At 46.4% G+C, this 20,168-nt stretch overlaps 1 protein-coding gene across 3 annotated transcripts in view; it reads right to left on the bottom strand.

Moving 5' to 3' along the window:
* The window catches only part of NEURL1 (neuralized E3 ubiquitin protein ligase 1), a 406,160-nt gene that overhangs the window by 118,265 nt on the left and 267,727 nt on the right, over window positions 1-20,168 (bottom strand). The window contains exon 1 of one of the 3 annotated variants that reach the window (XM_073546578.1): window positions 18,217-18,441. The exons of the other annotated variants lie outside the window; for them this stretch is intronic. Coding sequence (XP_073402679.1) covers window positions 18,217-18,250 — 34 coding nt within the window. The 5' untranslated portion in view covers window positions 18,251-18,441. Of the gene's footprint in view, window positions 1-18,216; window positions 18,442-20,168 lie in introns of those variants that run through there. 3 annotated transcript variants of the gene reach the window in all.

Here is a 20,168-nt window from a genome sequence, read left to right as displayed (position 1 = left end):
CAGGCACAGTATGGATTTGACGGCCCAGACTACACAGCGGAGGAGCAGAGAGAGGTAAAGATTGCAAATGCTGGGCCCCTGCCCAAGCAAGGGGGGCCCACTCGTGGGCGTCGGTACTGGCACTGGGCCCCTCATAGTACGGTGGTGTGTCTGACGGCGGGTGTGCACCACCACCGTCAGAGACACTTGATTGCACTATGAGGGACCCTGTGCCAGTGCCCGCGCCCAAGAGTCGGCCTACCCACCTGTCCAGGGCAACGGCACTCGCACGGTGTCGTGCGCTAGGTGGTGACCCCGGCCATGGGGGGGGGGAGGCAGCACAGTTAGGGAGTTTTAGAAAGTGGCATATGTTGATGTTGGACATTCAGCTGATGCAAAAGGCGAAATAGGTCAAGTCCCAGGAAGAGGTGGACCAAAGCAAGCCATTTTTCTGTCACCCTATGTGTCATCAGGGGAAGGTGGGACAAAATCCTTGGAAACCCATGCATGGTTCATTTTAATGAAGGTTAGATCATCCACATTTTGGTTTGACAGACGGGTCCTTTTTTCTGTCAGGATTGATCCAGCTGCACTGAAGACTCTTTCCGATAGCACACTTGCAGCTGGGCAAGCGAGCTCCTGTAAGGCATATTGTGCCAATTCAGGCCAGGTGTCCAGTTTAGCGGCTCAATAGTCAAAGGGGAATGACCTGTGTGGGAGAACATCGATATGGGAGGAAAAGTAGTTTGTAACCATAGTTGACAACTGCTGTCTCGTGTCACTTTCCATCGATGCAGTATTACCAGTTGTGTGAGCGGTACTTGAAAAATCAGTCCACAACATTGTCATGAAACCCCTGTCTCCAACGCCACTTCTGCTGTGTGCACCATGAACAACTCTGCCAAGCTGCCCCCGGCCCGTACGGCTCGTGTGAGAACCATCACCGCTGCTGTGTGCTGGGAATGCCTCAAGCAACCGATTTACCAGAGCTGCTTGTTTATTAGCCAATATTAGGTCAAGGTTCTCCTGTGGCATGATGTTTTGTAATTTGCCTTTATAGCATGGATCCAGGATGCTGGCCAACCAGTAGTCGTCATCGTTCATCATTTTGGCAATGCGGGGGTCCCTTTTTAGGATCTGCAAGGCATAATCTGACATGTGGGCCAATGTTCCCGGTGTCAATGATGCACTGCGAGTGCTGGGTGGAGGAGCACTTTCTGGCAAATCCACATCCCTCCAGTCACGCACAAACCCTGTACCAGACCTTGCCACGCCAACATTTTCACTTGCCCCACGAGATGCATCCTCCTCCCCTAAGTAATCATCCCCATCATCATCCTCCTCCTCCTCTTTTTCCTCCACCTCGTCCAGGAGAGGTCCCTGAGCAGACAATGGCTGAATGTCATCAAGGATTCCCTCCTCCTCTTCCTCCTCATCAACATTGGCTGCAGACGCCTGCTCCTTAAGGTGCGTCAAAGTTTGCATGAGCAGACGCATAAGTGGGATGCTCATGCTTAGGATGGCGTCGTCTGCGCTTACCAGCCGTGTGCATTCCTCAAAACACTGAAGGACTTTACAGAGGTCTTTCAGCTTCGACCACTGCACACCTGTCAACTCCATGTCTGCTCTCAAAGTGCCTGGCCGTGTATCCTCCCACAAATGCATTATGGCCTGCCTCTGCTCGCACAGCCGCTCCACCATGTGCAGGGTGGAGTTCCACCTTGTTGCAATGTCGATAATGAGGCGGTGGTTGGGAAGGTGGAGCAATCGCTGCAGCTTCTGCATACGAACGGAGTGTACAGGCGACCGGCGGATGTGCGCGCACAGTCTTCGCACCTTCTGGAGCAGGGCTGTTAACTCCAGATAATTTTTGAGGAAGCACTGCACCACCAGGTTCAAGGTGTGAGCCAAGCAAGGTATGTGGCTGAGTTTTGAAAGGGCTATGGCTGCCACAAAATTACGGCCGTTATCACTAACTACCTTGCCTGCCTCAAGATGTACACTGCCCAGCCATGACTCAGTTTGTCGCTTCAAGTACTCGGCCAGCACCTCGGCGGTGTGTCTGTCGCCCAAACACATCATCTGTAACACAGCCTGCTGACGCTTTCCACTAGCTGCTCGATAGGGGGACACCTCGTGTGCAACAGTGGCAGCTGCAGATGGAGTGCTCGTATGACTGCGCTCTGTGGACGAGCTTTCGCTTCTGGAGGAGGAGGAGGAGGAGGGTCGAACGCCTACAGCCAACTGTTTCCTATACCGTGGGCTAGGCAGCACTGTCCCACCACCGCTATCCCCTGTGGACCCTGCATCCACCACATTAACCCAGTGTGCAGTGATGGACACGTAACGGCGCTGGCCATGCCGACTGGACCATGCATCAGTTGTGAGGTGCACCTTTCCACTCACTGACTGCTTGAGTGCATGGACAATGCGGTCTTTTACATGATGGTGGAGGGCTGGGATGGCTTTGCGAGAGAAGAGGTGGCAACTGGGTAGGTCATAGCGTGGTACTGCATAGGCCATGAGTTCGCGGAAAGCTGCGCTTTCCACCAATCGATAGGGCATCATCTCAAATGAGATTAGTTTGGCAATGTGGGCGTTCAAACCCAGTGTACGCGGATGAGAGACTGAGTACTTTCTTGACCTACTCATAGTGTCTGGGAGGGTGAGCTGGACTTGAGAGCTGCATATGGTGGAAGTAGCGGTGGACAGGGCGGACTGAGAGAGGGTTGATGATGGTGATGGAGTTGGTGTTCTTTCTGATGGCCTAGATTCAGTATTTCGTTGATATAACAGTGGGATTCCCTGACTGCTGTGGCCTTGCAACGACACCTCAACATTTGCTGCTGTGCTAACCGGTGGGCTTACAGTGGGGGAAACAATGTATCGTTGTTGACTACCTTCTTTGTGATCAGTTGCACATGTCGCACTTGAGGTTTGGTGTTGTGTCCACGCTTGCAAGTGCATGCTGGTTAAATGTCTAAGCATGCAACTGGTATTCAAATTTTTCAGATTTTTCCCTCGGCTAAAGGTCTTTGCGCACTTCTTACAGATAACCTTGGCCTGATCATGAGGATTTTGTTCAAAAAAGTGCCACACTGCACTCTTCCTACTTTGGCAGACATTTTGCGGCCTAGCACGCTGTGATCTTTTGACCCTCTGGACAAGCTGTCCAGCAACTCTTTTGATTTTTGGAACCTGTCTTTGGAGTGCTCCGGGCCTGCCAGATAACAGCTGTTGCGATGTCGATGTCTGCTGTGGATGCTCCTCCTCATCTGAGCTATTGGAAGCAGCACCCTCTTCCCCCAATGGATGCCAATCTGGGTCAACAACTGGGTCATCCATCACCTCCTCTTCAATGTCATGTGCACCTTCCTCTGTGTCACCGTGTATGGTGGTATAGTGTGCGGGAAGGGGCACCTGAGTCTCATCAGGGTCAGAATCTGGCTCTGTACACTGCGAGGACAATGTAGTGCTCTGAGTGAATGTACCAGCAGAATCATCTATCAGCGGCTGTGCATCAGTGCACTCCATGTCAGATTCATCTTGGCCTGGGTAATTCACCATTTCACTTGATAATCCAGGCATGGTATGTGAAAACAGCTCCATGGAGTAATCAGTAGTATGGCCTGCGTCATCCTTCAATCTTGGTTGGGGTGAAGGACACAAGGAAAGGTGTGGTTCATGAACATGAGCCTCCAATGACGACTCAGTGCTTTTATTTTTTACAACTTCAGAAGAGGAGGCGATAGAGCTGAAGGCTGAGTCAGCAATGTAAGACAAAACTTTTTCCTGAAGCTCTGGCTTTAAAAGCGGTTTGCCAACTCCTAGAAAACTAAGCCTTCGAGGCCTTGTGGAGCCAGACGATGACGCAGGCTCAACACCTCCTGCATTCGGTCCTATTTTGCTTTTGCCACTACCATCAGATCCATCACCAACACCATCATTACCAGCTGCCAACCCCCGCCCAATTCCACGGCCTCTTCCACCAGCCTTCCTCATTTTTGGTAGAAATGTAGACAAAATCCAACAAACTATATAGTAATGTAAAACAAGGTACAAGGTGTCTATAGGACAGGGGAGATTTTGAATTTCTGCAGACACTTGTGGACACTGGACACTTTTGGATTGTGTGAGGCCCACTGAATATCACAGCGCTATGTCACTGGCTCGATGTCGCAGGTGTGAAAAAAGTGACTACAGGATCACAGAGATTTTGAATTTCTGCACACACTAGTGGACACTGGACACTTTTGGATTGTGTGAGGCCCACTGAATATCAGAGCGCTATGTCACAGGCTCGATGGCACAGGTGTGAAAAAAGTGTCTACAGGATAAGGGAGATTTTGAATTTCTGCACACACTAGTGGACACTGGACACTTTTGGATTGTGTGAGGCCCACTGAATATCAGAGCGCTATGTCACAGGCTCGATGGCACAGGTGTGAAAAAAGTGACTACAGGATCACAGAGATTTTGAATTTCTGCACACACTAGTGGACACTGGACACTTTTGGATTGTGTGAGGCCCACTGAATATCAGAGCGCTATGTCACAGGCTCGATGGCACAGGTGTGAAAAAAGTGACTACAGGATCACAGAGATTTTGAATTTCTGCACACACTAGTGGACACTGGACACTTTTGGATTGTGTGAGGCCCACTGAATATCAGAGCGCTATGTCACAGGCTCGATGGCACAGGTGTGAAAAAAGTGACTACAGGATAAGGGAGATTTTGAATTTCTGCACACACTTGTGGACACTGGACACTTTTGGATTGTGTGAGGCCCACTGAATATCACAGCGCTATGTCACTGGCTCGATGTCGCAGGTGTGAAAAATGTCACTAGAGGATAAGGGAGATTTTGAATTTCTGCACACACTAGTGGACACTGGACACTTTTGGATTGTGTGAGGCCCACTGAATATCAGAGCGCTATGTCACAGGCTCGATGGCACAGGTGTGAAAAAAGTGACTACAGGATCACAGAGATTTTGAATTTCTGCACACACTAGTGGACACTGGACACTTTCGGATTGTGTGAGGCCCACTGAATATCAGAGCGCTATGTCACAGGCTCGATGGCACAGGTGTGAAAAAAGTGACTACATGACTACAGGATCACAGAGATTTTGAATTTCTGCACACACTAGTGGACACTGGACACTTTTGAATTGTGTGAGGCCCACTGAATATCAGAGCGCTATGTCACAGTCTCGATGGCACAGGTGTGAAAAAAGTGACTACAGGATCACAGAGATTTTGAATTTCTGCACACACTAGTGGACACTGGACACTTTTGGATTGTGTGAGGCCCACTGAATATCAGAGCGCTATGTCACAGGCTCGATGGCACAGGTGTGAAAAAAGTGACTACAGGATAAGGGAGATTTTGAATTTCTGCACACACTAGTGGACACTGGACACTTTTGGATTGTGTGAGGCCCACTGAATATCAGAGCGCTATGTCACAGGCTCGATGGCACAGGTGTGAAAAAAGTGACTACAGGATCACAGAGATTTTGAATTTCTGCACACACTAGTGGACACTGGACACTTTTGGATTGTGTGAGGCCCACTGAATATCAGAGCGCTATGTCACAGGCTCGATGGCACAGGTGTGAAAAAAGTGACTACAGGATCACAGAGATTTTGAATTTCTGCACACACTAATGGACACTGGACACTTTTGGATTGTGTGAGGCCCACTGAATATCAGAGCGCTATGTCACAGGCTCGATGGCACAGGTGTGAAAAAAGTGACTACAGGATCACAGAGATTTTGAATTTCTGCACACACTATTGGACACTGGACACTTTTGGATTGTGTGAGGCCCACTGAATATCAGAGCGCTATGTCACAGGCAGAAATTGGCTAGTGTATCACAAACTACAAGGTGTATGTAGAATTGGGCAGAATAGGAATCTCCCTAGAGTGTAGGTCTGTAAGAACGGAACAAGTCCTCCACTTATCCTTCCACAGTGACACACAGATAGCTTCACTGTGGCTGTGATAACAGCCGTTACACGGTACTGTGTGAGGAGCGTACACCGCTGTATGGTGTGAAAAAATGCACGCTCAGTACCTCAGCAGGACAAAAAAAAAAATTGGGATTGCTTTTAAAAAAGCAGTTTGCAGAGCAGTGGGTAAACAGCAATGCAGCTGTCAGGAAGCCTTAGAAGGCAGCCTAACAACCAACACCGCTGATCCACCACAATATAGTCTCCCCTTGCACTGCACACACAGTGACTGGTGTGTTGTACAGGCAAAATCGCTAGCAGCAGAAGCAGTTTTTTTTCTTCTTCCCTGCCTAACGCTCTCCCTACAGAATCAGCAACTTCTCCCTATGCTAAGATCGGCAGAAGTAAGATGGCGGTTGGCGTGCACGCCCTTTTATAACCCCTGTGACGCCCACCAAAGCAAGCCAATCACTTGCATGCCCTTCTGAAAGATGGTGGTGACCCCTGCCTATGTCATCACGTTGCCCACAATGTCCGTGGATCCTGATTGGCTGAAAGAGCGCAAAACAAACTTTTGAAACGCGACTTTGGTGCGTAAGTCGCCGACCTCGTGGCCGACCTCATCCTAGGTTCGGGTTTCGTTTCATGAAACCCGACTTTGCCAAAAGTCGGCGACTTTTGAAATTTTTCGACCTGTTTCGCTCAACTCTACTCCCCACCATACACCTTGTACACGCACGGCTCCGCATACCTCATACACACATGGTTCCGCTTTGTATGCCTCGTACACACACGGCTCCACACCCATACACCTCGCACACACATGGCTCCACTCAGAACACACATGGCTCCACTCTGTAAACCTTGTACAAATGCGGCTCTGCACCATACACCTCGTTCACATGCTGCTCCTCTCCGTACACCTCATACACACACATGACTCCACTCAGTAATCCTCGTACAAATGCGGCTCTGCTCCATACACCTCGTTCACACGCGGCCACGCTCCGTACACTTCGTACTCACATGGCTCCACTCCGTAAACCTTGTACACATGCGGCTCTGCTTCATACACCTCGTTCACACGCTGCACCGCTCCGTACACACACATGGCTCCACTTCGTAATCTTCGTACAAATGCGGCTCTGCCCCATACACCTCGTTATACGTGGCCACGCTCCGTACACTTCGTACTCACATGGCTCCACTCCATAAACCTTGTACACATGTGGCTCTGCTTCATACACCTCATTCACACGCTGCTCCGCTCCATACACATCGTACACACACATGGCTCCACTCCGTAATCCTCGTACAAATGCGGCTCTGCTACATACACCTCGTTCACACGCGGCCACGCTCCGTACACCTTGTAAACACACATGGCTCTGCTCTGTATACCTTGTACTCATGCGACTTCACTCCGTACACCTTGTACACACGCAGCTCCGCTCCGTACACCTCATACACACATGGCTACACTTCGTACACACACGGCACAGCTCCGTACACTTCGTACACAGGGCTCCTCTCCGTACACTTCGTACACACACGGCTCCGCACACCTGGTAGACACGCGGCTCCGCTCCGTACACCTCATCCACACGGGGCTCCGTTCCGTACACCTTGTACACACGGGGCTCCGCTCTGTACACCTCGTACACACGCGACTCCGCTCCGTACACCTTGTACATGAGCAGCTCTGCTCCGTACACCTCGTACACGCGCGGCTCCGCTCCATACGCTTCGTACACGCGCGCCTCTGCTCCGTACACCTCGTACACACATGGCTCCGCTTCAAACACACATGGCTCAGCTCCGTACACTTCGTGCACACAGGGCTCCTCTCTGTACACTTCGTACACACGTGACTCCGCTCCGTACACACGAAGCTCTGCTCCGTACACCTCATACATGCGCGGCTCCGCTCCGTACACCTTGTACATGCGCGGCTCCGCTCCGTACACCTCGTACACGCGCGCTCCGCTCTGTACACCTCGTACACGCGCAACTCCGCTCCGTACACATCGTACACGCGCGGCTCCGCTCTGTACACCTCATACACGCGCGGCTCTGCTCCGTACACCTCGTACACGCGCGGCTCTGCTCCGTACACCTCGTACACACATGGCTCTGCAACATCCACCCTGTAAACCCCTCCTGACCCCACACATAAACTTCCCCTCATCCAGCACCATGACGATTAGCACAGCAGAGTCCTGCAGACACGGAGGCCCCTGATGATGTGCCCCCTGACTCCTCCCCTCCTGTGACCTCATCACAGGTCCTGTGCAGCCCAACAAAGTCATTGCTGGGAATTAGCAGTGAGGGGCTGCATTGAGGGGCTGCGCTCTGGGAGGGCGAGGATGGGGTGCATGGCGGCGAGAAAAGTAAACTTGCTCTCCACTACCGCAGCCAGGAGGTGTTGTTTCATTGTGCACCACTGCTTCTAGGGGGGCAGCTGCCCCCCCTGCCCCAGGGTGGGTACGCCCATGCAGCGGATTACTCACGATACTCTCCAAGCGTGTGACAACAGAGCTTCTTTACTGACAGAAGATTGCTTTCAAGGCTGGGAACATAGAGAACATCCTTAATTGGGATCTTTCTGCTTTGTGCTGAGGAAACTGGACAGTAGAGGTAGCAGTCTCCTACTCCTTCTGAAGTTATATAGTGTCCATTAGCTAAGAGGAACTTTTCTGATTTGCTTTCATTAAGGTCAGTGAAGAAATCCTTGTAATTTGTCATATGGCTGCTTGCACCAGAATCTATACACCATATATTCTTTGCAGATGGGCCTGTACTGGCATTAGATGCAGCTTCAACACATGCAGAATCTTCCTTTACAGCTGTTTTAACCCTTTGATGACTATTCTGCTTTTTAAGCTGACTCATTCTTGCTTTCCAAATTCTGCAGTCTGCTTTAAGGTGGCCAGGCTGTTTACAGACAAAACATGCACGAGTTTCTCTTAGATTGCCCTTATATTTAGGGAAATCCTGTGTCTTTAATGCAGCTTCTGCTCTGGATTCATTACCACTGTTTACATGCTGCATTTTTCTCTTGAATTCATCAACAAGTTTGCCTTTAACATACTCTAGAGTCAGCTCATCATCTGGCTGTGCATCTAGCGCAGTTACAAGTATGTCATAACTCTCTGGAAGACTACTTAATAGAAGTGCAGCAACATGAAAATTTTTAATTTCTTCTCCAGTACCCCTGAGACGCTTCACAATCTCTAGGGTGTTTCTTATATAGTCTTGCATATTCTGTCCATCACTTACCGTATTTTTCAGATTATAAGATGCACTTTTATTCCCTCAAATTGGGGGGGAAAGTGAGGTGTGTGTCTTATAATCTGAATGAGTGTGCTGTAGAGGAGGGGGGTGGATCTGGCGTGATGTCAGGGGGCTGGGGTGGGCTGGCTGCGGGCTGCAGAGACAGCGGGTGGTCACGTGCTCCCGCTCATTAGGCTCATGTAATATTCACTGCACCCGCTGTCCATCACCTCGCTGCTGAAGCCACGCCGAGTTGGTAGACAGGGGAGTTGTGCATATTGCATGTACCTGCACTCTCCCCCCCGCCCCATCAATATAATCACCTTCGGATGATGGCTCTGTTCTCCCAGCTCCCCTGTGGCTCTTCCTGTGTCTGTGCCGACATCCTCCTCCTGTGAGGGCGCACGGCAGGAGCTGCTCATTCAGGCACTTCATCGTAGCTTCAGGACCTTCCATCACGTGACCACTAGGACCTGCGGTCACGTGACTCCCAGTGTGCACTGCGGTCACGTGACGGAAGGTCCTGAAGCTACGATAAAGTGCCAGAATGAGCAGCTCCTGCCGCGCGCCCTCACAGGAGGAGGATGTCGGCACAGACACAGGAAGAGCCACGGGGGAGCTGGGAGCACAGAGCCATCATCGGAAGATGAGTTAAGTGTTTGTTATTTTATCATGTGCTTGCCAGCAGGGGGGAATATAGGGACGGGGAGCCCATGTGCATGCCAGCAAGGGGGAATATAGGGACGAGGGGGCCATGTGCATGCCAGCAGGGGGGCATATAGAGAGAGGGGGGCCATGTGAGTGCCAGCAGGGGGGCATATAGTGACAGGGGGGCTAAGTGAGTGCCAGCAGGGGGGCATATAGTGACCGGGGGGGCCATATCCAGGATGGGATGGGGGGGCTATGTGCCAGCACAAGGGGGCAACGTTCCAATGTACCAGAAGCACAGGTGGCCATGTGCCAGCACTAGGGGGCCATGTGCCAGGATGGGGGTTATATAGATACCAGGATGAGGGACATACAGTACAGACCAAAAGTTTGGACACACCTTCTCATTCAAAGAGTTTTCTTTATTTTCATGACTATGGAAATTGTAGTTTCACTCTTAATGCTTCAAAACTATGAATTAACACATGTGGAATTATATAATTAACAAAAAAGTGTGAAATAACTGAAAATATGTCTTATATTCTAGTTCTTCAAAGTAGCCACCTTTTGCTTTGATTACTGCTTTGCACATTCTTAGCATTCTCTTGATGAGCTTCAAGAGGTAGTCACCGGAAATGGGTTTCACTTCACAGGTGTGCCCTGTCAGGTTTAATAAGTGGGATTTCTTGCCTTATAAATGGGGTTGGGACCATCAGTTGTGTTGTGCAGAAGTCTGGTGGATACACAGCTGATAGTCCTACTGAATAGACTGTTAGAATTTGTATTATGGCAAGAAAAAAGCAGGTAAGTAAAGAAAAACGAGTGGCCATCATTACTTTAAGAAATGAAGGTCAGTCAGTCCGAAAAATTGGGAAAACTGTGAAAGTGTCCCCAAGTGCAGTGGCAAAAACCATCAAGTGCCACAAAGAAACTGGCTCACATGAGGACCGCCACAGGAAAGGAAGACCAAGAGTCACCTCTGCTGCGGAAGATAAGTTCATCCGAGTCACCAGCCTCAGAAATCGCAGGTTAACAGCAGCTCAGATTAGAGACCAGGTCAATGCCACACAGAGTTCTAGCAGCAGACACATCTCTACAACAACTGTTAAGAGGAGACTTTGTGCAGCAGGCCTTCATAGTAAAATAGCTGCTAGGAAACCACTGCTAAGGACAGGCAACAAGCAGAAGAGACTTGTTTGGCTAAAGAACACAAGGAATGGACATTAGACCAGTGGAAATCTGTGCTTTGGTCTGATGAGTCCAAATTTGAGATCTTTGGTTCCAACCACCATGTCTTTGTGCGATGCAGAAAAGGTTAACGGATGGACTCTGCATGCCTGGTTCCCACCGTGAAGCATGGAGGAGGTGTGATGGTGTAGGGGTGCTTTGCTGGTGACACTGTTGGGGATTTATTCAAAATTGAAGGCATACTGAACCAGCATGGCTACCACAGCATCTTGCAGCGGCATGCTATTCCATCCGGTTTGCGTTTAGTTGGACCATCATTTATTTTTCAACAGCACAATGACCCCAAACACACCTCCAGGCTGTGAAAGGGCTATTTGACCAAGAAGGAGAGTGATGGGGTGCTATGCCAGATGACCTGGCCTCCACAGTCACCAGACCTGAACCCAATCGAGATGGTTCGGAGTTAGCTGGACCGCAGAGTGAAGGCAAAAGGGCCAACAAGTGCTAAGCATCTCTGGGAACTCCTTCAAGACTGTTGGAAGACCATTTCCGGTGACTACCTCTTGAAGCTCATCAAGAGAATGTCAAGAATGTGCAAAGCAGGAATCAAAGCAAAGGTGGCTACTTTGAATAACCTAGAATATAAGATATATTTTCAGTTGTTTCACACTTTTGGTCTGTACTGTATATATTATTTGAAAGACAGACACTGGCATTGTAAGACACACTTCCATTTAGCATAAAAAAATTTTTTTCTCTTTTTCTTCACCAAATTTGGGGGTGCGCTTATAATCAGATGCGTCTTATAAAGACTGATGCAGCGTTCTCATGAGATAAAAGCTTATTGCTGAAATGTGATCTTTCATGCACTTTCTGTAACTGATCCCACATCTCCTTTGCAGTTGCACACTTGCATATATGCACAATCTGATTATCATCTACACTGAGGGAGATAGTGCTTTGTGCTTTCTGATTCTTCTCTAGCCTTCTCTAGATCCTTCTCTAGCCAATCATCTGGTAATTGATGAGGCATTGTTCCGGAGTATATTTCCACATACCTTCTCTTATGAGCAGCGTCTTCACCTTGAATTTCCAGTTAGTGAGGTTTGGCTCTGAGAACTTGACAGTATTGCTCCTAGTGGACATCTTCTCTGTTGCTCTGTGCTGCTTTTGCTTTGGGCTTCTGTTGCTGTGTTATTCTTGGGTTCTGTGTCACTTTGGGCCCATAACCTGATGGAGAGTTTCCTGAATAACTCGCTGCCAACATATTTTTTAGCTTGTAATAATGTTTTCTGTGTCTTTATTGAAAGATTAATAAGATGATTGAAGCCAGACAAGCAAATGAAGCCAATGCTAAGTAAGCTGTAACTACTGGAAGAAAAAGGTCAAAGCTTGAAAGGTACTCTGGACCACCATGAAAATAAAAGGTCAAAGCTTGCAAGGTATCCTGGACCACCATGGAAAAAAAGAGTCAAAGCTTGTAAATTATCCTGGACCACCAAGGAAAAAATAGTCAAAGCTTGAAAGATATCCTGGACCACCACAGGAAAAAAGGGTTCAAGCTTGAAAGATATACTGTATCACCATGGAAAAAAGGGTCAATGCTTGAAAGGTACTCTGAACCACCATGGGAAAAAAGGGTCAAAGCTTGAAAGATATCTTGAACCACCATGGAAAAAAAACGGTCAACGCTTGAAAGATATCCTGAACCACCATGGAAAAAAACGGTCAACGCTTGAAAAGTACCCTGGACCACCATGGCACAAAAATGAGTCAAAGCTTGAAAGGTATCCTGAACAAGTATGGAAAAAAAGGGTCAAAGTTTGAAAAGTACTCTGAGCCACCATAGAAAAAGGGTTAAAGCTTGAAAGGTATCCTGAACAACCATAGGAAAGAAAGGGTCAATGCTTGAAAGATACCCTGAACCACCATGAAAAAAGGGTCAAGGCTTGAAAGATGCCTTCAACCACCATGGAAAAAGGGTGAATGCTGGAAAGGTACCCTGAAGCACGATTAAGAGCTGAGGAGACACCAAACCCCATAATCTCCATTGTTGTAGTTAGCCACATATACAAAAATCACAAAGAACTGAAGCCATTGGCGAAGGAGCTGCATACAGTACATGGCAAAAACTCAAGTATTGTGAAAAAAGTCTCTGGCAAATGCTGAAATCTCTGCATTGTCTGCTCATCTCCACGTCCCGGAGATATTTTACTACCTATGGAAAAAAATCTTAATTGAAAGTCTAAGAACAAAGACAATTTTATTACCGATAGTGGGAACTATTAGATTTCATCAGCTATCACACAACAGACTCTTTATGGACGTCTGCAACGCAAAACGGGATGCAGCTTTACAACTAATTCCAACACTATTACATAACAGTACCTTATTATGAACACTGCTTCCTCGTCTGTGTGATTTAACCATTTCAAGGCTAAACTTTGACATGAGTCACAGGGTTAAAGCAATCTGGTGATGTTGAATGCTGCTTTGCTGTGTAAATTAATGCTGCCTCTATACTCCAGCTAGCACAAAGACCCCCGAGGAGATTTGCACATTTCAATCATTAATCGCAGCACGTCCCTACACAGGGTTCTCTCTCTCTCTGTCTTTCCTTCCCACATGAGATATGCATGTGATGGCCGCACTCTCAGCCTAGGGAAACCTCTCCCAGATCTGACTGCTGTGTATACACACACATGTATGTACAGTATGTCTGCTGAGGATTGGTGATCCAACCATGGCGTATAATGAAATAGTTCTAGTAATACAGACTAACATCATATAAAGAATAAAACGGGCCGAGAACGATTCATTCCTTCGGTCTTAGGGTCATAAATGAAAGATTGGTCTCTTTGATGTACTGCGATAAGGTCAAAGAATAAATATATAATGCAAATATACAGTACCTGGGCCAAAACCTGATCCCATGCACTGACATAATTGTTATCCCTCATCTGGATAGCCTAGATGTCTAACATATGTTAACCATATGACTAAACTGCAATAAATGTCCCATGTACCAAGCAGAGGAGTAACTTGAAGCTCCTGGGCCCCAATGCAAAGTCTTAAAATGTGTCAATTATAATGGTGCTTTCCTATGTAGCCGTAATACCTTTGGGCTCCTGAGACACCAGGGAGTTGGGTACATTTTCTACCTCTGTGCCCTCTATAGATAAAACTCATCACTTTTAACGAACAAGCAGAAATTATGTAGAATTGCAATTTCGTACTATATCCTGGAATTGCATATAGGTTATGTAAGTTCACTATCGCTTTCCCGTCACCTTGTCAGCATCGTCTAGCTTGAGTCTTTCCAGTATTACATTATTGATGGTCTATCCTGAACAGAGACCATCAATATTTTATCAGTGGAGGTCTGACTTGACACTCGTAACCTGTTTAAAGAGGATCTGTCACTTCCCATTCACATGTAATTGTTTCCTTTTGTCTAAATGTCGTTGTTCTTCTAAATCTGGGCTTGCTTGATGCTTTTTTAAATTGTTCTTGCACCTCTTAAGATAGCCCCTTGTTTCTTGTATGTACTGTAGATCTAGCCTTGATGATCAAGGAGACATGGGCATCCAGGAGATACAAGAAGAAAAAAGCTGAGGATCACACCCACTTAGTTATAGGTGCAAGGAAGAGTGGACCATATCCCAGGAGCATAGAGGTGCAGAATCAAAGCAAAAATCAATGTCAGATTGATAACTACATATTTATCTCAAGTGAACAGTTCTTTACGGGTTTGCGACCTCTTTGATGTCTCCATAGGTCTATGACCTATACTTAGTACCGGTTGTGTTGGGTATCGCAAGGTTTCCCCAGTTAAATGAATGGGACAACTCTGCTATTAAAGGTGTTGTGGATGTCCGAGTAGTGGATCCCTATGTTTCCATCCAGTAAAAGAAGAACCCATACTCGCCCCCAGTGCCGGCGCCGTTCCACTGTTATGTCAGGAAAGCCAGTGCCGACACCGATGGAATGATACCGAAACTGTCTCTTCCGACATAACAATCACAACCAATTAGCGCAGGCTTCTTGCTCACCTCCCTAGGAGAAATCAAGACTTCCGGAGAAAGACAGTCACAGCTCTCATTTCCTTCAGATGTCAATTTCGTAGGTGGCGGAGGAGAAAGAAGCCAGCGTTGATTGGCCACAGGGATCACGTGACATAACAATGTCATGCAATCTCTGGGAGAGCCAGTGACGCCACCACCAGACCAGCACCAGCATTGGAGGTGAGTATAAGTATTAATATTTCAATAGGGGGAAATAAGGGGTTATCCGAGTAGAGAACAACCCCTTTACGTTAAAGGAGGCTTGCCGTTAGACCTTGCAATTTAAACACTGGAGAGTCTGTAGCCCTTACACAAGCACCACAGTCCATTCAAACAGCTGATTTTCAGGGGTTTGAGGAATTGGACCCCACTGACCTGATATTGATGGCCTGACATGATATTGTGAAACTCCCTTTGAGTTGTCCATACCCATTGGATAAAAGTTGGATGAACTTGGATGTATACATAGGGGGAATCAGGAAGGATAGACTCTACTATGGCTATTTCTAGTGGGATTAAAGGTCCAAAGTAGGAATTTCAATTTATATTTGGAGATTGTTGCAATTTTTTGACTATATCCTCTGGGTACTTGGCAATTGGCAAGATCAGCTTGTGTATAGGGTTTCTAGTAAACCCTACAATTTACCATTGAATTGATATGTGAGACTACAGAATGCCTCAAAATGACACTCCAACCCTAGCAAAATAGCGAATACACTAGCGAAAATTGCCAGAGCTCTTCCAAAATTAACCTAATAATAACCAAAGGATTCATAGGCAGCATGGTTCATTTATAAAGGGCTATTGCGGATAGATGAAAAATATAGTTTATAGCATTACAAAACCATAATATGAGATTTACAATGTGGAAATGGACTCTGCTCAACTACATTATTGCTTAATGTCATGTTATTACCGTGTCTGTAAAACATACGCAAAACTGACCCTGAGTGACTTCCAGAAATAGGGCGACTTCTGCTTTTCTTTAAAATATCGTTAATTCTGCATAATCAGAAAAAACACATACAATACAAAATTAAAATGTACGATGGGGAGCGGAGTTGATCACGGGGCGCAACTGATTGCGGAAAACTGATCAATGAATTTTATGTAGAAAATGCATTAAAAAATAAAGCAAAGACGTCAGGACTGTGACACTTGGATGTATATGAGCTATTGTTCCACTTTTTCTAACATGTTTCAGTATCGGAAAAAGTGGGCAAAGTCATTGTTCAGGTTTTATACTTCCGATAATGGCAAACACCGCGCTAGTATAATAGGCTGGTGCCACAATACATGACGTCAGGGCAAAAAAAAAAAAAGGATCGGGTATGTTGACTTTAAATGCCTGATTAATTTGTTGTTAGACGAGATAAGATGTCCCCAGAGGCAGGCTCGGACTGGCCATAGGGGAACAGGGGAATCCCCCGGTGGGCCCCTGTGCAGACATGGGTCCCCAACCCCACTGTAATGGCAGTACTTGGCATAATTCACGTTTTGTGACCCAGGGTAGTGTAATACTTGTATACAGGTGAAAAGTGGGCCCCCAAAGTCAATGTTACTGGTGGGCCCTTGGCACCCCAGTCCGACACTGCCCAGAGGTGTCAGAAAAATGGAATGCTGCCCTTTACCCATGGGAAAACGCATAACCACTCAACTGAGCCTAATGTTCATGTATATTGGGGAGTCAGAAGACAGTTTTGAACACTTGTCCGACAACTGTCTCTTGTGTACGGGGATCTTTCATTATTTCCCTAAAGGATTTATATGGGTTGTCAGCTGAACCTACAGCAGTATTATAACATCATGTTTGACTTTACCCTCTTTGCAATGCATATATTTCCCCTTTTCACATGTAAAGCGCCATGGAATAAATGGCGCTATATAAATGCATAATAATAATAATAATAATAATATTGTGTTTGGAGCAGAAAGCAGAACATGCAGATGAGTAATAACAAGTCTTCCGATTATTTCGTGTTAACTTTTTAATTGCCAAATATAGTAACCAAAAAAAAACAAAAAAAACGTGATAGAGCAAAATGGAATATAAATGGTATACATTTTAATTAATTAATATATTAAAATAGTGAACAGGCAAAAAAGTGAAATCCCCTTGATGCCTAACCAAGATGAGCATCTAGAAAGTCATGGTAAATACCGAAGTCAATATGGGAGGTATATAATAAGAATAATAAGATGCATTTCACAAAAGTGGATGGATCATACAGAAAATATGAATAAAGCGTAAAGTGCCAACACTATTTAAAAGTCCCAGAGAGTAAAACTATAGAACAGTGCGGTAATAATCATCAGGCCAAATAGTAAGCAAAGTCTATTGATTTTCACCCGCCAATGACCTGACGAGCGTTTCGCTCATGCTTCATCAAGTGCTAAAAAGCGTACAACAAAGTCTATTTGCATATTAAAACCTCTGCAAGAAGTCAGCACATGTTCATGCCCCGATCCTAGCGTACTATGCTGTCCTAATAATTACAGGTAGCCACCATGGGCACAGAGTGCAGCATATATCCTTCTACCCAGAGATGTAATTATTTGCACGGAATGATCACGATCTGATTACACATTTAAGATTAATGAAAAATGCTTTAAATTATTAAAAAAAAAAATAGAAAAAGGCTGCAAAATTGTAATAATTTAATAAACCTAATTGTACAATTGTCTATGGCCATCAGCAGGGTTGTGACGATAATTCATTCGGAGACACAGTGACTACACTACACACATTTTTAGAATATCATCCACCTAGGATTGTGCAATGATCGAAGGAAGATCACTTTTATAAAAAAAAAAAAAAGCTCATTCAGCAGATAGTAAAGGCTTCTCTAGACTCCTGGGAATAATCAATTATTCAAAGCATCTCAATGGTGAAATGCAGCAATCCAGGCAGAGCAGGGAGCAGCCTGTACAGCAGTGGTAGGGGATGACATCCATACTGGCATATACAACAAAGGGCAGCAGGCAACAATGTATCCTGCCTCATGTCATTCCCAGCCCCAGCTGCACACAAGCCCTCACCTTTCCCAGACACCCCAGGCATTGACAGGCAGTGATGTCCTCCCCAATGGCTCAGTGCTTACCATACAGTGTGCTCCTGGTGACCTGTCCTCCCATAGTAGATGGATGAGTGGCTGCAGTCACATCGCAGGGCAGGGGCACTTCTCACCCACTGCAGCCTGGATCATGTTGCACATGTACATGCACCCAGCTGAGTGATTACTAATAATACTCATACAAGCAGCGATGCTCCAAGGAGCTGACACCACAGCAGCCTCCCTCTCCGGCAGCAATGTCATGTATATTTACATAAGAGGGAGGGACTGCTGCCTGCCTGAAATAGCAGAGACCCCATGGATCCCCCCATGTACTGCTGCACACTCCTGCCCAGGAGACAGGCTGCACTCACTGCACTCACCTGCTGCTATAATGTACAGTTGTGGCCCAAAGTATTGACACCCCTGCAATTCTGTCAGATAATACTCAGTTTCTTCCTGAAAATGATTGCAAACACAAATTCTTTGGTATTATTATCTTCATTTAATTTGTCTTAAATGAAAAAACACAAAAGAGAATGAAGCAAAAAGCAAAGCATTGATCATTTCACACAAAACTCCAAAAATGGGCCAGACAAAAGTATTGGCACCCTCAGCCTAACACTTGGTTGCACAACCTTTAACCAAAATAACTGCGACCAACTGCTTCCGGTAACCATCAATGAGTTTCTTACAATGCTCTGCTGGAATTTTAGACCATTCTTCTTTGGCAAACTGCTCCAGGTCCCTGATATTAGAAGGGTGCCTTCTCCAAACTGCCATTTTTAGATCTCTCCACAGGTGTTCTATGGGATTCAGGTCTGGACTCATTGCTGGCCACCTTAGAAGTCTCCAGAGATTTCTCTCAAACCATTTTCTAGTGCTTTTTGAAGTGTGTTTTGGGTCATTGTCCTGCTGGAAGACCCATGACCTCTGAGGGAGACCCAGCTTTCTCACACTGGGCCCTACATTATGCTGCAAAATTTGTTGGTAGTCTTCAGACTTCATAATGCCATGCACACAGTCAAGCAGTCCAGTGCCAGAGGCAGCAAAGCAACCCCAAAACATCAGGGAACCTCCGCCATGTTTGACTGTAGGGACCGTGTTCTTTTCTTTGAATGCCTCTTTTTTTTCTCCTGTAAACTCTATGTTGATGCCTTTGCCCAAAAAGCTCTACTTTTCTCTCATCTGACCAGAGAACATTCTTCCAAAACGTTTTAGGCTTTTTCAGGTAAGTTTTGGCAAACTCCAGCCTGGCTTTTTTATGTCTCGGGGTAAGAAGTGGGGTCTTCCTGGGTCTCCTACCATACAGTCCCTTTTCATTCAGACGCCGACGGATAGTACGGGTTGACACTGTTGTACCCTCGGACTGCAGGGCAGCTTGAACTTGCTTGGATGTTAGTCGAGGTTCTTTATCCAACATCCGCACAATCTTGCGTTGAAATCTCTTGTCAATTTTTCTTTTCCGTCCACATCTAGGGAGGTTAGCCACAGTACCATGGGCTTTAAACTTCTTGATGACACTGTGCACAGTAGACACAGGAACATTCAGGTCTTTGGAGATGGACTTGTAGCCTTGAGATTGCTCATGCTTCCTCACAATTTGGTTTCTCAAGTCCTCAGACAGTTCTTTGGTCTTCTTTCTTTTCTCCATGCTCAATGTGGTACACACAAGGACACAGGACAGAGGTTGAGTCAACTTTAATCCATGTCAACTGGCTGCAAGTGTGATTTAGTTATTGCCAACACCTGTTAGGTGCCACAGGTAAGTTACAGGTGCTGTTAATTACACAAATTAGAGAAGCATCACGTGATTTTTCGAACAGTGCCAATATTTTTGTCCACCCTCTTTTTTATGTTTGGTGTGGAATTATATCCAATTTGGCTTTAGGACAATTCTTTTTGTGTTTTTTCATTTAAGACAAATTAAATGAAGATAATAATACCAAAGAATTTGTGTTTGCAATCATTTTCAGGAAGAAACTGAGTATTATCTGACA

Source organism: Dendrobates tinctorius, unplaced genomic scaffold (genome assembly GCF_039654945.1).
Source record: "Dendrobates tinctorius isolate UK_male_01 unplaced genomic scaffold, ASM3965494v1 ptg000149l, whole genome shotgun sequence".
In the NCBI taxonomy this organism is placed as follows: Eukaryota; Metazoa; Chordata; class Amphibia; order Anura; family Dendrobatidae; genus Dendrobates; species Dendrobates tinctorius.
This window is presented reverse-complemented; position numbering and strand designations above follow the sequence as displayed.